At 41.4% G+C, this 21,552-nt stretch overlaps 1 protein-coding gene across 1 annotated transcript in view; it reads right to left on the bottom strand.

Annotated features, from left to right (window-relative positions):
* Ptchd1 (patched domain containing 1) overlaps window positions 1-21,552 on the bottom strand; it is a 51,456-nt gene that overhangs the window by 29,546 nt on the left and 358 nt on the right. The window contains exon 2 of the mRNA XM_005407829.2: window positions 20,972-21,323. Coding sequence (XP_005407886.1) covers window positions 20,972-21,322 — 351 coding nt within the window. The 5' untranslated portion in view covers window position 21,323. The remainder of the gene's footprint in view (window positions 1-20,971; window positions 21,324-21,552) is intronic.

Genomic DNA, 21,552 nt, shown 5'->3' with positions numbered 1-21,552 from the left:
CACTTTTAGTTTTAATTTGCATTTCTGAAGTGACTGCCACTAAGCACTTCTGTGCATACTCATTAGCCTTGTGACTATCCTGTTTTTCAAAGTGCCTATTTAAGCCTTCCCTTGTTGGTTACTGAGTTTTTCTGTTGTTTCCTTATTGATTTGTAGAAGAATACCTAAGTTCAAGACTAGTGAGACTGCCTGGAAGCCCTAAAAGAAGGCCTCCAGAGGCAGAAAGAACCTCACACCGGAATCATACAGGCTTGTGTCCAGACTCAACTAAGTCATCTCCTGACGAATTTGTTGAGCAAATTATCATTCTGGAACCTCAGCTTTCTGTATTGAAAATGGGATTCCTGTCTCTCAGCATTGTTGATTTCTCTACGAGACACAGATAAAATGCCTAGCATAAAAGCCCATCACAAGTGCTCAGTACTCTTTTACATTTTTCTCCGTCTCAATCGGAAGACAGACCTGGCACTTTCCCTCAGGAGTTGCTATTCATCAGTCATATGATGGTTTTAATTTAATCCCTAGAAATCTCACATTCTTCCTGGCTGTCTAGTGGTGCTGTCATAGAGCACTGTCTCTCTTATAACGTAAGGGTTCTATTTTCTGTGAGAAGCAGCACTTCTCTTTTTGTGGCAGGTACACAGGCAAAGTTCACTGAACATATATTGTTGAGGGGTTTACTTGATGTGAGGGAGGGGGGATCTCCACGGCCCTTTTCAGATCCCTGTCCTATCATTTGGGGAGAAGCTGCTAAAAATCAGCACTAATAAGAAACTGGGGCTGTTTCTGTAAGGTCTGCATAGTCAGCTGCCAAAGTCCCTTGCCTTCCCTTCCAGGAGTTAGGATTTGTGAGGCGTTATGAGCCCATTTTAGAGGTCACTTGCTCTGGGATGTCTGCAGTGAAATGCAGATTAAGTTCTCCCTAGCCCCCTGTGTGTGAGCACATTTATTTTATCACTTGCTATGTTATCGTGGTATCTTCTTTTACCTTTTGGAGGAAAGGAACCGAGCCTCATTATTATACCCCTGCTACCAGTAGAGTACATACAAAGTGTAGACACACAATACTCAAGACACACATTCTGGATAAGCCAACATATTCCTTGAACATTCTCCTTGGTGTGCATTAAACAGCTTCTCCTTGCATGTCCTTAAAACTAAATACTGAAAAGTGATTAAATAAAAGTACTAGCTAGTTCTCAGAGACTCGGGAAAAAGCAAGACAAATAAAAAAAGCAAACAAAGAAGAGAAATCAGAACATATGGGACTAGATGATTGTTGAAGAGAATATATGTACTTGTATGTCTACAAAAGTAAAGATACTATGACAACTTAAAAATGAAAAAGGACAGCAGTGCCTCTCTAGATCAGTTTCCAAGGGAATACACATAGATATTAATGCATGCACTTCTAGAAAGAATAGCACATTGGAGTCAGGAATAAAGATATTTTTGAATTCTCAGTTAATCATTTCTTCTCTCCAGGTCGAGGTAGCTTTCTATAATCAGTATAACCCACCTCACAGTTCCCAAACTAAGTTTGGGTTCATTTGAGAAATGGGTGAGCTGAGATGTTCCTCTGTTACCTTGTAAGTAACATTCCTACGTGTCATAGAAGAACCTGGAATGTAACAGTATCCCTGTAAATGTCACCTTAATTCTATCTTACTTTAACCATTGAAAATGATTGCTAAAATCTGTGATGTGCTTATTACATATTATGAGATATGTATGCATTATTATAATGGGTAGTATCAGGCTTTGAAACTTTTTTTGAGTACCAGGAGGACAAAAACTTTCTTACAAGGGAAATGTGTAAGAACAGGCCATTTTGACTTGGAAACATGTTCACAGTGTTTTGCATATAACTTTATGAAGCAGGAGCTCACCAGGCCACAAGCAACTCTCATTGGGGAAATCTTGGAATGTTTTTACGAGGCAGGGACTGGTGGCCTTGGCAGATCACCTTATTTTTAAAAGATAGTTCATCAATCGACCGTCACTTCCTACTTACAAGTCTGAGGGCTCTCAGAACGCCTATGGAACCTCAAGGAGTAGGTTCTATTGTGCTTGCTGCCTTGCTGCCCCAGGAGGCAGGGACAAGAGCAGCCACACTGCACCTGCTGCAGCGTTTGGTTGGTTTCTAAAATAAAGCTGCACAAACTAATTCTAAAGAACATAACCTAATTCCAAAGGAAAGACTTTCATGCGAGAGAATGGAGCCAGTATATCTGGGTGGACCTGAAGAGATAAACTGGGGGATACTTTCCAGAATATGCAGAGGGGCTAAGAGGAGTAAGACGAAGTCCACATTATTTTCAACCAATTGTAGCCTCCTGAAGATTTTTTTGTATATACCCTTTTTAGCATCATTGAAACTGCTAAAATGAATGTGTTTTAATAAATTAAGGTTATGGTAGATGGCACAAATAACTGAAATACTTTAAACATATTTGTTTAGATAGGTCATGGGAAGATTAGCTAGTTTGCAAGGATTTTATGGAGTTACCCATTTTAACTCAATGTTTCTACAATGTTTTCCCCAACATGAACAAGTGGAAGAAGGGGTGCCTCCCTAACTTTTCCTGGCTGTACTGTGCTGCCTCATCCTTCTGTGCTGGATGAGCAATTCGAAAACATGTGAAGCTTTATCTGTGTTTTCCCCTTCCTCAGCCCGAGCCTCAGACTCAGCCCCTCTCAGCCACGCCCTTCTGAACCACCCATGGAACTGCGCAAAATCAGATGCCTGGGCCTACCCTCATATCATTAAATAAGAATCTCTTGGCAAGGGATCAGGCAACTGTATTTTCAAAAGCTTCCCAGAAGACTCTAACACAGAGATGAGTTTGAAAACCTTTGCATCCTTTGTCAAATTTTGTCAGTTTTGCCTCTCAAATCTCTCAAATCCATCCTCTCTGGCTCCATTTCCATCACTCCTGACTTGGTTCTAGCCCTTATAATCGATCTGGATGACAGAAACAGCTTCCTAACTCATCTTTTTTGCTTTAAGTCTACCCTCCATACAGTCACCAGATTTATTTTTCTGTAACACAAATTTAAACCTGTCTTCTTTCTGCTTTAAATCCTCCAACGGCCCCCCTCTCAATGAATGATGAAGCTTGTTTACTTCCTAGATGATGATGAAGAACAGCTGCTCCTCATCCTAGGCAGGATTTCTCTTAGCTTAAAATGTTTCTTTTTATTTTAAAACAATGTAAAACTTACAAGAATTTGAAAATATAATTCAGAGCGCCCATGTATCCCTCACCCAATTTCCCCTAATGATAACATCTCACACAATCACAGTATATTATCCAGACTATGAAACTGACTTTGGTAGAATACAATCACCTACAGGCCTGATTTAGGTTTCACTAGTTTTTATGTGCATTTTTTCCTGAATGTACAATGCCATGAAATTTTATCATGTGAGCTTAATTAAATTTTTTAAATGATCTCTGTTTCTATCCAGCAGTGGTTCTTAACTCTAATTGCACATTAGAATCTCCTAGGGGAGTTTCAAAAAGTGTGCATGTTTGAGCTCCAATCTAGACCATGGTGTAGTCCAACATTCCTCACACTTCAATGTCTTGTTAAAATGCAGATTCTGATTCAAAATGTTTGAATGGAGCCTGAGAGTCTGCCATTCTAGCAAGGGCCCAGTGGTTGCAGATGCTGCCAGTCTGTGGAGCATATCTGGAGCATATCACCTATGATTTCAGGCCAACAGAATGACAGTCTTTGGGTGTGAGGTCTGCTATGGTATACTTGAATTCTTCTGGTGATTCTAACATGTAGCCACAGTTGAGAAGTACTGGGACATATGACAGAATTTCCAGGCTGTGTGACCTTTGGAAGTCGTACCACCCCAACCTCTATTTAAGCCATTCTAGGTCATTTCAGCCTTTTCTAGTGAGCTATGCAACTACCAAACAACTCCTGGAGTTAAGACATCCTTCTCTCTGAATATCCTATATTCTTTTTTTGTTTTTTGTTTGTTTTTTTCCGGTACCAGGAATCGAACTCATGACCTTGCGCTTGCCAGGCAGGCGCTGTGCCACTGAGCTAAATCCCCAGCCCCAATATCCTATAGTCTTCTTCTGAAATCTACTCATAGCTTGTGTGGACTCTTTCTCACTTCAGTTTTTTCTCTATACTTTTGCCTACCTTGAAACCAGTGGGAAAGTGGAACTGTTTGCTTTCACATCCAAACTACATGAAAGAGATTGCTTCCACATCGTTACCTAGTCTCTTCTCATCCCTGTATCAATTGGTAGCCAAGCCCACAGATATTATTATTGGTATGTTTCAGATACATAATAATTACATTCATCTTGGGGAGTGATACATATACACACCCCCTTCTGATATTAAAATATTCTTTTTCTTTAGCACTTGACAAGCAAGACTCACTTCCAGCTGCTGACCTTATTTTCTAGCTTACAAAAGAGCAAGCCATCAAGTGGAAATTCCCCTCAACTTGCTGCTACCACATCCATAAAAATACCTACATCTGCTCTCATCCTTCCCTCCAGTGAAATCAAAGCCAAGATCTTCCCTCTAAGGTGAATGCCTTTCATTAGATTCCAGCTTTTCTTCTTCTTTAGTATAGTTTATTCCCTCTTCTCCCATGTCCTTAAATTCTAACTCCTTGCTATGAGCTTTCAAACATGCTTGCGTCTCTACCATATTTAAGAAAAGGCCTCATTAACTGCATATTCCTTCCAATTTTTGCTACATCTCCCATTCTTTAGAAGCCCTTTACATTTACTTGCTGACTTCATTTCCTCACCTCCCACTCACTTTTAAAACCACTCCAGTCTAGACTCTATCCCAGCACTCAAACAAAACTCAGCAATAACTTCTCAGGAGATAAACCCAACAGCTACTTTTCTCTTCTTAAACTTCCAGCAGATACACACCGTTAAGTCAGTAACACAAGCAACACTTAAAAGATCCAGAAGAGTTAAGCGTGTTGAGATTTCCATGGGAGTCCAGTAGGGTCCTTTAAGGCCTGGGCATGGTTTCTTCACTGCGACACACCCTACTACGTGCCTGGCAAACAAGGGCTTCAGTAAGTATCAGTGGTTTGACTGAAACCCTCCCTCTGTCCTATGATGAATTCTACGACGTGGCTCTTCCCTACCTCTCCGTCTAGCTTTCACAGTGCCCCTCTGCCTCTTCTTCCTTTACCTACTTGTAACTTTGGTTTGACTCAAGACACTGTCTCTGGCACTTCTGATCTTGTTACATTAGAAAACATTTTCACAGGCAATAAATGACACTTCCATGTTTTGACTTCTCACCTTTATGCTGACCAGTCTCCAGTTCACATCAACACCTCACCTCTCTTCCACTCCAGATCTGAATTTCCATCTGCTTCCTGAAGATTTGCAAATACAAGCAATGGCAGTATTTCATCTGGCACCTATCCAACAGCTGAATCTTTTCTGACAAATTTGTTATTCCACCTGTTTCCTGTTATAGTTAACAGCATCATTCTCTTTCTACTCATCCAGGTGGGAAAATGTCTAAGCTCAAATCACCCTTTTCCCTTAGTTTACTCCCATACCGAGTGACCCACAATATTGATTTGTTTTCCTATTCTGGGGCTTGTATTTTGAGTATATATTCAGAACTTCATTAGTTACCAGTGATGTTAACAGGGGTCACTAAAAGAGTAAAATCATCTGTATCAAATAAATTTGAGAAATGCTAAACTTGACAGAGTTAAATAGGTTTCTTTTCTTTTCTTTTGTTTTTTTTTTTTCTGATACCGGGAATCAAACTCACGACCTTGCGCTTGCCAGGCAGGCGCTGTGCTGCTGAGCTAAATCCCCAGCCCCTAAATAGGTTTCTTCATAGTGGAAAAGTCTAGAGCCGTGATGGCAAAGCTTTTAGAGCTTTCAATGATACAAACAGCCAACTATAGTATGTGTGCCATAGATTCGCCACCGCTAGAGTCTTCAGTATGAAGGTGTGCATTCAATGTGGGGATCCAACATGGGGTACCTTATGTATTATTTGCCAAAGTTATTCAGTCGCAAAGCCTGACTTTACTACAGCACTAAAAGGAACTTTCCTAGAACACATTTTGTAAAATCGTAGTCTGATCTTACTGTTTCTTTCTCCTTCTACAGTTACCCTATTGCAAGCTTCGTGTTTACAGACTTGCAACAACTCACTGGGTGGAGGAGGGAGTCACTTTATCCCGTGTCTTGGTTCCCCACTTTAACTGTTATACTTCTATAAGTGCTATCTTTACAAAAGTTTGCTCATTGTAAGTCCCACAGTGGTAGGCATCTTGTCTCTTACTCTGTGCAGGTCATCTATATTCTTATTTTCTGCCTGCTTATTCTCTTACTGACAAGTAATGGGTCTCCAATTTTATTAAAATGGTAGCTTGGTTCAAGAACTTATTTTGTTTAATGATTCTGAGGAAGGTGGCTATGCTTGTGTTTGTGTGGGGAAATTGCCATGGTTGTGTCTGTAATTCAATGTGGAGTTTGTGAATGGAATCAAAATTTTGTCAAATGCTTTTGTTTGAGAACAAAATTGTTTGTGAATAGAAATATTCACCTGGATTTATCTCTTTCTCCTTCAGTTATATCAATTCTTGCCTCATGTATTTTGATGCTCTTTTGTTAGGTGCACATATGTTTAGGACTGTTGTATCTTTCTGGAGATGTACCATTATGTAACAGCCCTCTTTATTCCTGGTAATTTTCCTAGTTCTGTAGTTTGGTATGAAATTAATATAGGTGTTTGAGCTTTCTTTTGCTGAATATTAATATGGTATTTTGACATCCTTTTGCTTTTAACCTATGTGGGCATTTATAAAGTGGGTTTCTTGTGGACAGTAGTCTTGTTTTTCATAATTCAGATTGATACTTGCTGTCTTTTACTTGCTACATTTCTGCCATTCATATTTCAGCATATTATTTATATTGTTGGATTAATATTTACTCTGAATATAAGTGCTACATTTGTTGTTTCTTATTCCACCTCTTTTCCTGCTTTCTCTGGTTTTCATTGAACATTTTATCTCCTTTCTTAGTATATCAATTATACTTCTTTTAAAAAATATTTAGTGGTTGCCTGGCACTTACAATTCACACTTACACTTAATCTAGGTTAACTCTCAAATAATACTATACACCTTCACACGATATGGTTATAATAGAATATTCTCAATTCCTTCTCCATGTCCCTTGTGATATGGCTGCCATTCATTTCACCTGTCCATCTTATAATCATTCAGTACATTGTTAGTATTATCGCTGTAAATGAAGTTACCTTCTAGATCCATAAGAATAAGAAACAGAAAATGATTTTAGTTAATCTTCATTCACTCCTTCCCTAACACTCTTCCTTATGCAGGCCTGAGCTTCTCATCTATATCATCTTCCTCTGCCTAAACAACTTTTGTGAACATTTTTTGCAGGACAGGCATTCTGGCAATGAATTTTGTTTTTGTTTTAGAAAGCCTCCATGTCTCCTGTACTTTAAAGGATGATTCTGTTGGATATACAATTTCAAAGTTGGTGAGTTTCCCCTTTTCAATCCTTTAAATATTGTACTTTATTTCCCTCTTGTATTTTTTAGGGTTCATGCCATTATCCTTATTCCTCCATATGCAAGATTCCCTGCCCCAGCTTATGTCAAGATTTCCTTTTTGTTTTCTGTAGTTTGAATATGATATGTCTACTTGTGTTTTTATGGGTTTTATCCTTGCTTGTGTTCTCTGAGCTATTCTGTTCAGTGATCCAGTGTGTATCATTAATTTTGTAAGGTTTTGGCTATCATTACTTCAAATATGTTTACTGCTTCAATGTCTTCTTGCCTTTGGTATTCCAACTGTGTATGTTACACCTATGAATGTTGTCCTGGAATTGTTGGACATACTGTTCGGGTTTTGTTTTTCAACTCTTTGTCTGTGGTGTTTCTCTTGCCCTATATTCAAGCTCATTCTTTCCAGGGCTATGTTATATCTACTGATGAGTCTATCAAAGCTTCTCTTCATTTTACTCTTTTGTCTCAAGCATTTACTTTTGATTATTCCTGTTTCTGCCTCTGCTTACATTACCCATTTGTTCTTGATGTTGTCTACTTTATCCACTAAAGCCCTTAACATATTCCTTAGTTATTTTATATTCATTTTCTAGTAATTCTAACATGGATGTCACATCTGAGTCTGGTTTTGTGTATTTTCCTTGCTGTATGCCTTGTAAGTTTTTTTCCCAAAGCTGGACATCTAACAGTTAATAGGATTTATGTTAACATAGGAATCAAGATATATTTAATGTTTGCTGTAGCAGTAGCATAGGTAACAGAAGCTTCAAATTCCTCAATTGACCTTATTTTTGTCTATCTTATTGACTCTGGGTTTCGTTACATAGTACCCCTCAGAGAGTCTGTGTCTTGTTTCAGCTGTGATTCACTGCTATTACACTGAAGCCCTGTTGATGTGCTGGTAAAGTGTGAGAAGGAGAAGTATATAATCTTCTGAAGAAACGTCAGTCTTTCAGTGGGCCAGTACCTAAGAGCTATAATCTTCACAGGTACTTCAGTGGTATAGACTCCTCTCCTTCCCTGTCTTCTACTCCCTTCTCTGGCTCAAGTGCTCTAAATCTACTTCCTTGAATCCCTGACTCATGTTGACCCATCCCTCTTAGGTAGGGCAGGGCGGCTGAAGGGCGCTAAAGTTTCAGAATTGTACTCTGGCAAATCCTTTGCCCTGGACAGTATACTTTTGTTATGGAGACAACTAGGTGGATTTCATAATGATAATACAGCTCATCCTACTTTCCAGGTGAGGAAATTGAGACTCCTCCCAGAGAGGCCAGCTGACATGATGCAGGATACCTTCATGCTGTACTTCACAGCCTTCATACACAGAGCTCTGGGGTTCTGAAGCAATGCTTACTCCACTAGGTCAAAACGAGTATAAACTGAATTTCTTTCTCTCTGATAGCAGTGACATTAAACAGTAGCTCAGACTGAACATTAGCTGCTAGCAACCTCCTGCCTTTTGGACACCTTGCCTCTGGCAACTGAAGAAGACTCTCTCCTTGACCAAATTCTAGTCAGGGGCTCCTGAACTCTTTTCCCAACTAGGCTGTGGCTTTTAGACTTGTCTTTGCATTATGCAGTTTTAGCAAGAATCTTGCTAAGTCCAATTTGCGAGAATCTCTCACCCCCCATATTAGATTATTCTCAGTATCTGATCAAATTCCTCATTTCTCACCATCCCCTCACTATAGCCTGCCTTTAGCAAGAATCCTGTAGGGGTATATTAGTCAGAATCCACTACTTACCCCTGATGTTTCTTCTTAGTAATTAGACATGCACGGATCCCCACCCTCTTCCAAGGTTATAAATTCCCACTTTTTTATACTGTGAATTGAGCTCTATCTCTTTCCCCTACTACAAACCGGATACCTAGTCCTTATATCTATTCCCATGGTTCCCCTGGAAGGAAGTCTGCCTTACTATTTTTTTCGGGGGGGGGAGGGTAACCGGGAAATGAACTTAGGACCTTGCACTTGCCAGACAGGCGCTTATGCCACTGAGCTATATGCCCGGCCCTTGCCTTACTATTTTTTAACAAGTGCTGTAATTTTTTTTTCTTTAACAGATCCACAGAACTGGGGCCCTGTTCCAGAAAGGCAGCATGTAGCTCCTCTTTGTGCCTGTTGTGCTTTCTGGTTTGCTCTAAAGAAAGCTTTTGCAAAGGTAAATGGCAAGTGACCTTGTGTGAAACACTTTGGAAGAAAGGAAGCTTTGGCAATGGTGTGATGGTGCCGACAACATTCACAGTGTGTAAGTGGTGTGGGGTGATCTCTTTTCCTCCTTCTCAGGGTATCCCTTCCTCTACTCAGTTCCCTTCTTCTGAACTTTACTACTTCGAGACATGGAGCAGAACAGCCGTCCCTGTCCAACATGCCTGCTTTACACTGCAAATTTTAAATATTCAGATTTCCATGGTAGGTATCCTTTGCACAATAGCTATTACAGCATCATTCAGAATTAACTGCTGAACAAATAACATTTGTGCCCCATTTGTATCTGTTGGCCAGCTTTTACAGGGAGAAACTGCATTTTTGGAATTAGTCCTGGTAGCTAATTACCAGGATACTTTATAGCAGTGCTCTCCAAGTGTGATCCGTGGACCAGGCAGAACAACAGTACCTTGGGAAATTGGTAGAAGTACAAATGGTCAGGCTCCACCCCAGACCTATTGATTCAGAAATTCTGGAAATGAAGCCCGGTCTTGGGCAAGCCTTCTAGGGACTATCCAGTCAAATTGAAGAACCACTGCTTTCATTTACATAGGTAATTCATAGGTAATGAATTACATAGGCAATAGCAATATTTAGTCAGGATACACAAAGGTTTAGTAACATTCCTCAGATCCACTAATGCACTGCTGTACTACAGTGTGGCCCAAAGACCACCAATATCCACATCCTTGGGAGTTTGTCAGAAGTGCAGATTCTCAGGCCTGCTGCCCCAGACTTCCTGAATCAGAATCTGCATGTTCATAGAAGTTCTCAGGGAATTTGGAAGCACATTCAACCTTGAAAAGCACTGCTAGCTCTCACACTGAGGCAAGTTTTGTTGGAAGAGATAGGCAGAGAGCAAGGTAGGCAGAGGAATCTTCTTCAGAGGATTTGACTTTAAGCCTAGTTATTGATTTCTTTTAGAGTCCTATAGAAAGAAATTTTGAAAAGCAGTAGATGGGGAAACACCCTGACCTCCCTAATCAGCAAAATTTTACATTTCAGTTTCAAAGGGCTTTACAATCATTACTTTGCCCAATTCTTCCAGTCTCTGGCAATTCTGACAACACTCTTTCCTTTGAAGTGCTTCCAGATCTACCTATTTAGGAAAGATTTCTCATGGAAACATTGTACTTGAGGAAATTAAGTGAAAGAGGAAGATTATCAACACTCTCACCTAAACAGCTGGAGAATCTCTTATTTTGGCATACTGTGCTGTAGAGAGTGGTGAGTGGTGAAGAGAATCTTGAAACCAGAGCCCAAGGCCTCCCAGAGCTTTTACTTCCAAAGATACTTCCCTGGGCAGCAACTGAAGGCTTCCTTTGTATGCAAAGCCCCATCAAGCCTGGAGACCAGTTGTGGCCCAGAGAAACCACCTTGATGGGATGGAATGCAAAGCGCTCAGCCCAATCCAGCTCCACCTGCCTACGATTTTCTGCGGGAAGAGGAGCTGCGTGCTCAGCAGGAGGATGAATCCAATCACCTGTAATGATTCAGATGGAGTCAGTAAAGACCAACATATTGCCAATCTGAGTATTGAAAATGTAGATTGAGAATCCATTATTGCCCATTGGATCAAAGAAAAAAATGCCTACATGTATATTTACTCAACAGGCAGCAATTGCTCTGAAAGGCATATATGAAGAAGTAACAGTCATTCTCAAAGCAAATAGTAATAACGAACCTACAGAACCTGCAGAGGCTATGGTTACATAATGCATTCACATACCTTAGCTCATTGTATCTTTACCATTATTGAGTGAAAGAGACGTCATTACGCCCAGTGTAAATGAGTAGCCCACTTCTCATGGAGGTTGGGTGACTTGCCCAAAGTCACACACTTAGGAGAACTGGGACTTGAGCTTGGCTTTCTTGATTCTAAATCCAGTATTCTGTTTACAAGAGTTCAATTTGAGCCTTGCTATTGAAAGTGTGGTTTGCTGACCAGCAGCAGCAGCATCACGTTAGAGTGTATTACAAATGCAGACTGGCAGATCCGATCCCAGATCCAATGAATTAGAACCTATAGTTCAACAAAGAGGCACAGGTGATGTGAGTGTGTGTAAAACAGTTGAAGTGCAGTAAAATAAACTTAACTCCATGTGACCACTTGCCTAGATGCCGCAGCAGATGAATAAAAACAAAAGCTAGCAAGTCACAGTTCCCCAAATTAAGGTACTAAGTATCACAAAGATATTTGGAGCACTTATATTGACAGTTGTATAGCAGAGATGGATTTTTTTCTTGAGACAATTAGAAAGACTTAAAGCCGAGCTATTAGCCATGGGGGAGTGGCATGGGAGAAAAGACAAAAGAATGTTCCCTTTCAAAGCTGAAAAATGAATACTTCTAAGTGTTTTTGTTAAATTCACAGATAGGCTGATTTTTTTCATTAGTATCACATTTTAAGTTCATGTTTTAGAATACTTTGTTACTCGAGTTTTACTCTTTTCCCCCCAACCTTTTCCATTTTTATTAGAGTGTATTTGTAACACATCATAGCTATATTCATTTTGGAGAGTTGGTACATGTATATACCTTAGCCTGATAACTTTCCATCTCTTTATTCCTTCTCCCCCTGATCCGCTTCCACACCTACAACAAACCCACCTTTTTGTTTCTACTATCTCTTCTTTATTTGACTCATTTATTTAGATTTTAGCTTGCTTATCTGAGAGAAACCATGTGATATTATCTTTCGGTGTCTGGTTTATTTCACTTACCATTATGGACTCAAGGATGACTGTTAAGAACAGGAAAGTAGCATCACAGTAGTGATCTTTTGAACATGGATGCTATGGCTACAAAAACCACCCGGCCTTGATTTTTAAAGAGTGTTTCATGTTTACTTTTGAGTATGTCCATGGTCAATGGTTTGAGACTGTACTTCAAGCAAATAAATGTGTGTATAGTGTGAAATGCTAACTTTCAGAATACTTGCTGGGATCTGCAGTGTTCCCCCTTCTCACTTGGGAATGGATTGCTCAGAGGGGACTGAGGTTAAGCTTATGCCGCCCCGAATTACACTTGGACCAGAGGATGTGGTTATGTGTTTGCTTTTCATTTTCATTTTCTTGTCTTTTTGAGACAGGGTCTCGCTATGTAGTTCAGGCTGACCTTGAGCTCACTTTGTAGCTTAGGCTGGTCTCAAACTCTCAACAATCCTCCTGCTGGGAGGTTCTCAACGAACCTCCCAAGTGCTAGGATTACAGGTGTGCACATGTTTGCTTTTCTAAGAATTTCTCCTCATGTGAAGTAAATGCCAGCAGATCTGGAAGCAGAATGAATGCTTATCAACAAGTTTGAAAACAGGATTTGCCAAGGATGAAAAATGAAGATAGATCTAAAGAAATCATGTGGTTTTGCTACCAGGCAAAAATATATTTGACCCAAATAAATCAATAGGGAGGGAGAGCACACTTCCCATCCTCTAAGCCATCACCCAGCGACAGTTTATTAATCACCTGCTGCACACTCCACATTATGCTCATCTCTGGGAGAGATCTGGCAGCATCAGTCATTGCTCTTGCCCATGCAGAATTCATGATCTTGCTCACAATAAACAATCACATGACAGTACAGCAAATTACATAATGGTCTAAGGATTAAGGAATGTGAACACAAGTACAAGCTAGGTAGATTTAAGGGAGAGAAGCCATAAATCTGTGAAAGCTTCATAAGTTGGATGCATGTGAGTTGGCTCTTAAGGGAGGAAGGGGACATTTCTAAGTAGGAAAATCAAAACAGTAGATGTGTGAAGATGGAGGCTATGAGAAGGGGGCATGATGACTTCTGTATTTACAGAAGAATGGGGTAACTCGATATGTACCACTCAAACATGGAGGTGAGGCATCATCTAAAACCACATGTCCTGGTGGTGTGTGCCTAGGCCCTATTTGCAATTGTTTTTCTAACAAACACTTGTTCCTGTTAAACTCAAGAATAACTAAACAGCCATGCTGGATCGTAACTGTAAGCTTCACAGAGATGGGGCCGTGGACATCTAGTAGAATTAAAGGATGGATATCTTTTAGGAACTGGCCCTAAATCCCTAAATGTATAACTATGGCTGGGTGTAAGACTCCAGGACAGATGCTTTTAGAGTTCAACTCAATATTCTCTCAACATACATTGACCTCTACATGCCAAGGTCACTTACTACAAGCACCAAAGACAAATTCAGTATATGGAAATGCCATGGATTTATGGACCCTATATACAGCCTCACTGGCTGGAGTTGGGGAATAAGTACCCAAGTCATCCACAGTTCAGATTTCTTAGATGCATATTCTACAGTGTCTCTCCGAGTTCCCCAGCAAGAATGAACCCTGGTTGTCCACAGTGGACACTTGCCTGATAATGCTCCCCTGATTGGCTCATTGCTACTCCCTATTTTAGTTCCCCACTCCCTTGTAAGCATTTTCTGGTATCATCTCCCAGAATAACTGCTTTACACTCAAATCCTCATCTTGACTGTATTTGGAGCCCTTGAGTTAAACCTAAAGACCTAACAATGGGTATCTTTAAAAATACCTGAAACAATATTCTCAAGAGGATTTCTTAGATAGCAAGAAGATAAAAATAGCTTCTCTATTCCCTCATTGTCTCCTTTTGTTCAAAATATGAATTCTGAAGTTGAAGGCATGACATATTATGACATATCATTCAGGGCTTCCCATATGAAATAACAACTGGTGTTGATTTCCTTTTTTTTTCTCATCTTTTAAAGGTTAGAGATTACTCACCTCCCCTGCTGGTCATTAAATCAGTCTGGCAGGATTCCTCCGTAGTTCTGTGGCCTTCCGGGTATGTGGCGGAGACACAGGCAGTGCTGCAGACAGGCCTGCTTGCTGTGATGTGCTACCAAGCAAGTGACTTCAAAGGTCTGCTTTAAGCCTATCTCAAGTATCACTTGGGGCTCACACTGAGCCCCAAAGTCAAGTACCAGATGGCACATCCCACAAAGTCAAAGTTGATCAGCTTACCCACATCTCACATTTCCCTAGCTCCTGTGCCAAGACATGCTGCAACCTCCCAGGTGAAAACTAATTTCTGTTAGCTTGCTTCTTCTCTTCTGTTCATAAGGAGTTGCCAGTTAAATGCTCAACTGTCCTGTGAAGTTTGCATACCTGGGGAATCCTGAGAGATTTAGTTTTGGGTTTTTTTGGTACCAGGAATCGAACTCAGGACCTTGAACGTGCCAGGCAGGCGCTTGTGCCACTGGGCTATATCCCCAGCTCATGATTTAGTTTTGTGTATATTTAAAAAATAATCATCCTTCCCTAACTCTCATATGGCATCTACCAACATACTATGAGTCATTAAAACGTAGGGTTTTCTCTGATGGCTTTATATTGAAATTTCAGTATAAGTTAGCAGAATAATCAGTTTGTCCCAAATGCTTACCTGCATGGAGAAAGTAAAAGACTGTTTCTCAAATTGAAATGAGACAATTAGGGCAGGCATTTGACATAATAGTTACACAAATAAAATGTATTTAAAAATCAAGCAATGCTAGAATTGAGACTGTACTCAGATTTTTTTTTTGATGCACTTTCTATGAAATGAAAGGAAAATGAAAGCAACGTCACTCTCTTCTTAATTTTCCCCTACTGTAAAAATAAATGCATGAGAGATACTTTCTCAGGCCTGGGTTCAATCCTTTCTAAGTGTATCTCCTTCTTGGATAATTTGCAGAAGGGACTGGACTGCCTAAGCCATCACAGCACATGTCACCAGACAAAGCACTCTTAAGATGTTCAGACCAGATTCCAGCATCAGTGTCTGTGAAGATGACCTTTAAGGTGCCTTCCAAAGCCAAAGTTCTTTGATTGCATATTTCTTGGATGTAACCTCTTCTTTTGTCATTTTATGCTCAGAAAAGCACAGCAGCTGGAATAGGCAACAAAGTGCTGCCTCCTTAGTCCTGAACAGGTCATGACTCACAGTGGAGTTTTATACAGTGTCAGAGGCAGCCTGGCCTAAGTGAGCAACTGTCACATACTGAGGCTTCAGGTATGCCAGTAATGGGCATCTACTAACTGACAACTCTCAATCACCACTGTCAATTCAGCAGTTTTGCCATTCAAGCAAAAAACTGCATTTGGTTTCTTGAGTTCCCATCTAGCAGGCAGGATTTTAACCATAAGGGTTTTGTAGAAAGCAAAGATAACTGCATCCCGGGGAGGATTACATTGGGAAATCTGGTGTCTTCCCAATTGCCTGAGACAGCATCATCTCAGAGGTTGCAATATTTATCTCCAAAGTGCTGTAAGATTTTTGAATGTGAATTTTTCTTTGACATTTTTTTTCAATTTACATAATCAGTATGCCTGAAAAAAAAAACTAATAAAAAGAAACATACTTAGGAGAGTTTCTCTACCTGGGTACTATCAACATTTGGGGGTCAGATAATTCTTTGTTCTGAGGATTATATTATGCATTACAGGATGTTTGGCAGGATTCCTGGCCTCTACCCACTGCATCCCCCCAGTAGCATAGTCTCCCCCTGCTGTTATGGCAAACAAAAATGTCTCCAGGCAGTGCCAAACATCCTCTGAGAGGTTACTGTTACCCCCAGTTGAGAACTGCTTTATGAGTTATTTGTTTGTTTTGTTTTGTTTTTTTTCCGGTACCGGGAATCGAACTCACGACGTTGTGCTTGCCAGGCAGGCACTATGCCGCTGAGCTAAATCCCCAGCCCCTTTATGAATTATTTGAACAGGGTCAACATCCTGAAAGGGCTCAGGTAAAAGAATTTTGGAATACAACATGTGAACTTTGCATGTATGGAACATCACAAGTCCTTGATGTATGGTCTTGTTCTGTTTATGATTTTCATAAATGTAAAAATTCATTCAAGCTAAAAAATTGGCTGGAATTTACTGATCCTTACATTGTAAAGGAAGAAATAATGGTAATTCCTGTAATGATTAAGTCTTGACAAAATATTTGGAAAAACATGGATTTTGATCTAGCTATCAGGTCTTTGTGACCCTGAGCTAAGCGGTTAAGCTGCCCTTCTTGGAAAGCCTTAAATTAAATAACTCCAAGTTAAATTCTATTAACATTGTTTGTAGTTTAATTCTACCTAATATATTTAAACATAAAAGGTTTAAATAAAACAGAAACTTGATATTTGAACATGATGTGATTCTCTAATATGTGGAAGAACATCTGCTTAGTGAGGCTGTGTCCTTCCCTTGGTTTGGAATTCAATGTCCCAAGTCCTTCTGAAGAAGAGGGTATTGCTCAAAGGAAATATTCCTATCCAACTGTAAAACCAAAATATGTTTTGATTTGACTATAGAAATTATCAAGGAAGGGAAAATGGTGTCTCCAAAAAAGAGATGCCTAAAAATTGCCTGTAAAGTTGTAAAATAAAAAATTTCATTTAAAATACATTTCAGAGTAGTTCCTATAGAATTTTCTCTACCCATCACATAAATGTTTTAGTAAACTAGGAGAGGTCCATTTAACAGGTATTTATTAAATAGCTACTATCTGCCAGGAACTGTACGATCCCCTAGACTTGAACCCACCTGGAGCCTGCCAATGAACATCACTCTAACGGAAAACAGCTGTGGTCAGTCACCCAGTGATTTTTTCCACTAAAATATTGTACCTTTGTATATTGCTCATTACAAATATCAAATGCTTTGCTTTGGGCATTTGTAGTTTCTCCATGTCGATTTTCATCAACACCACTTAGAACAAGCCTAGAAAAGGTCCTTATTATTCAATTACTAATGTTGGAACGATGGTACGAGATTGGATATTTGATTTTGGTCAAATGTGCTTCACTTGGATAACAAGATATATATTTTAAATCATTCAAGTAGTTATCATATGAAAGGCAGTAAATTATAGTGAAAAGAGCATGGGGTTTGAAGTCTAAAACCCTGCGTCTGGTCCTGGGTCTGTCCACGCTTTTTCCATAGACAAATCAGTTAACTTCTAAGGAGTACATTCCTCATCTGCAAAATGGGACACTTTCCCCAGTATATCGTACTTAAACACACTTTATGTTTATTACCTATAGAGTGTTTTAAATGTGATAACATTATCATAAGAACTCAGCTACACTCATTCTTCGTTCTGTGTGGATGATTCTCGGATAAATCAAATATGGTCTTAGTCACAGCCCAAATCAATTATCAGTGGGATCTTCTTATACTTCACCTTTATGTGATCATGGAAATACATATCCATGAAAGCTTGTGAGGCCCTACTTTGAAATTTGCTCTGAGATGAACATTATGGATTTTCTGTTAAAAGTTATAATGAGTTAATTTAATTTTCTCCTTAAATGAAGACCTTTGGAGATCAACATTTCAAAAATTAATGGCTGAGCCCTTAGCAGCCACCATCAGGTTCCATCCACTTTTGCCCCAAATTATATCTTTGGCCTGAAGCCTTCAGAGGAAAGCACTGTGGAGAGACTCACTCTCTGCAGAGTATGGTACTCATGCCACTTGCATAAATTTGAGATCATTTTTGAACCAGGACAGTGAGATTTTCAAACACAGATTTTCTGTGATACTCTCAATTACATTTTCAAAAAGTCAATGTGGCTTTTCAAATTTTTGTCATTGTCCCCGCTCAGTCTATTTTTAGTCAGCAAGTTATCTGCACTAATAGCCCAAGAAGGATCACTTTCATTGACTAGTACAGCCCCCAAACATGAAGAGAGAAACATCATGCTTGAAATACCCTACACCCTATACACGTTTCTTCCTCCAGTTTGGTAGTCCTGAGAAAGCCTCAAATCCTGCTGAAGATCTGCCCACTTCATTTTACTCCGAGTGAGATGCCGCAAAACAAGCAGGGGCTGTTTGGTATTGTGTAGGTGTTAACTGTTGGTGCTAACCTTGATGCCAATAACCACATATCAGAATAACACTAGTTACTACAGTAACAGTGACTCTTTCACTCAAAACACCTTTTGTAAAGGACAAGTCATCGTGTCTCTAAATGGAAAAAGAAAAAAAAAGTGCTCACTCCCACACTTTACATTACCATGACTACTGAAAGTCCATTTTCCTATCCCCCTGCTCCATACCTACCAAAATAGGAGTTAGATGTAGGGAGGAGAGGAGGATATATAATTTAAAATTGAAGATAATTCCCTAGGGTTCGTAAGTTTGGATCTTTAATAAGCTTTATGAACTCATCTGACCAGAGAGCCATTTGACTGAAATGAGTTCTGACCACTATTTAGCTTGTTTTTCATTTCACCCAAACACCTAGACCATGAAGAACCATCTCATTTCTTAAAACAGTCCACTGACTCCACTACTGTCCTTTAAAGTTGCCCTTTAGCCAAAGAGGCAAAGCTGGCCTCCCTCGCTCCAGTCCCAACCTTTGCTGAACCAGTCACAATCAGAGGAGAAAGAATCCAGTTGAAAAAGACCTGATGTGCCTGTTGATGTCTCATTAACCTTGAGACTGAATGTAACTGGTGACTGCTCATCACAGTGGCGTGATGATTTGTTAGGGGGAAAAAGCCAGTGGAAACATCTCAGGGAAGAAAAATTCCAAAGAGAAACATCATTTAATAGATCATTTATCAAAAAATGGGGCATTTCCAACTGTCAGGGTTGGCTAAATTATAGTTTCCTTAAACCTGTGATGAATCTACTACTTGTTTTCTCGGGAAAGCGGTTGGAACAGTATTTATCTGTGTGTCAACATATGTTCACAAGTATGAAAAAAACACTCTGATGTTGGAAGTCTAATCTAGAAAAAAGCGAACATCTTAGGATTAACGTTAATAAGGTTCGACAATAAGTATGTGTGATGATTTTTGTGCCATTAAAAACACCATGAGCCTCTCAATGTGGATGATTTAATTCCACTGAGTCTCCAGCCAGATTCCCCTCTTTACTACTTGCTGACTGATAACATGTCAACAAAGAGAGGGAGGAAAATAATAGAAGAAAATGAGCTCCTCTCTAGGGTTAAACCGCTACCTGGAGAGGACGACAGGAAGAGGTTCACTAGCAGAGTCTTCTTGGCATAAGCAGACTAGAAATCTCGTTTGCTTCTAGTCCCAGATCTGGACCAGGACCCAAACAAACCCAGCACTTTCCATGCCTGGGCATCAGAGCCCTAGCTAGGACTGGTTCCCTGCTCTCTCCAGAGGAGGACCTGAAGTAAACAAACCCACAGTCCCCACCAGGGATTCAGATAAAACATTTTCACCTAGTTTCCCTTTTCTCTTCCATGCTCTCCACTTCCCCATCTCTAGTCCTTTGGAACTTCTTGAAAGTTACCGCCATTAACTTCACTTTTCACATCAAATTCCCACCTCAGGCTGATGGCACAACTGACTTCTGTTCGTGCCACCACGTCTAACCAGCTGCTCCGTTTCCTGCGCTCTTCCCAGGGCCACCAAGCCCAGCTTTTGCCCTCAGCCTCCTGGCTCTGCCCCTCCCTCTCAAGCTCAAAAGCACCAAGTGAAAAGGAATCCTTGGGTTCCCTCTTTTCTTAAAGACGCTTTTGCATCTCAGAGGACAAGCTATCGTGAAAGGCGAAATAACTGCGAATTACAAACATTTCCTACTTAGATATGGCTACCTTGCTCAGGAGGAGAGGGCAGCAGGGCAGTCACTGTCCTCACAGGGACCACACTTTTTCTGGGTGAGTGGGAGGCAGTTTTCCCACTGTACCGCCTCCCATTCCTCTGCCCCCACCCCACCCCCCAGCAGCCTTTCTCAAAAACACTTCGGGGACCAGAAGAAGGGAGAAAAAAACTGGGGACAGAGGAGCGGTCCTCTCCCCCAACCCCAGCGTAATGTTTTGTTGTCAAGTAGAGGCACTTTGTTGAATGTCTTCTCTCATTCTGCTGCTGCTTGGCCCAGTTACCCCAAAGTCTCCCCGCCCCCAAGCCCACTGCGACCAAAACAAGCGCACCGTCCACAGCACTGTGGCCGCCGCCGCCCCAACTGTTGCAGCAGCTGCGGGTGGAGGCGAAGGCTGTGCGGGTAGGGCCGGGCTCGACCTGGGCACTCCCTGACGGGCAGGCTGAGGGGCTAGGGCGGCCGCCCAGGGGCGCGCAGTACAGGGGTGCCCCTGCCCTAGCCGCCTAGGATAGGAGAGGTGGCGCTCTCAGCCGGGACCCCGCGCAGAGCCAGCCCGGCAGCGGCAGCAGCGCCAGGGGAGCCTGCCCGCACCCGTCCCTCTCTCACCTTTAAGATCAAGTCGGTGTGATGCTGGTCTAGCATGTTGGCTTTCTGAAAGGAGGTGACGATGACCCTGCCGTAGCGCCCGGGGGTCTGCAGGTCCGAGTAAAGCCGGTGTTTGGAGCGGTTGACCGGGAAGAGGCTGTTGACGAGGTTGCGCTCGATCTTGGCCAGGCTGTGCTGGGGCGCCAGCAGGTGCTCCACGCTCTCTTCGACCTGGTAGCGGCTGAAGCTGGCGCCGAGCAGGATGGAGATGAGCACCGGCGCCGAGGCGAAGAAGACCGGGTGACTGGCAATGAAGTGGCCGAGCCGGGAGAAACACGTCCTCAAGCCCCTGTGCAGAACCTGCCGCAGCATCCTAGAGCAGAGCGGGCGCGGGAGGAGGGCGAGGCGCACGCTCGGCGCGGGCTCGGGCGGCGGCGGCGACGGCGGCGGCGGCGCGTGGGGGGGCGCACATGCCCGGATTGTGACGTCCAGTCTGGTTGCTGTGGCAACCCCATCCCATCGTCCCGGCTGCACGACTAGTTACCGGCGAGGACAAGTTGGGGGGACTAGTCCTGGGCCGCCGGGGGAGCGCGGGGCGCGGG

This window comes from Chinchilla lanigera, unplaced genomic scaffold (assembly GCF_000276665.1).
Source record: "Chinchilla lanigera isolate Chin_1 unplaced genomic scaffold, ChiLan1.0 scaffold00108, whole genome shotgun sequence".
NCBI lineage: Eukaryota > Metazoa > Chordata > Mammalia > Rodentia > Chinchillidae > Chinchilla > Chinchilla lanigera.
Note: the sequence above shows the minus strand (reverse complement) of the source record. Positions and strands in the feature narration are given on the sequence as shown.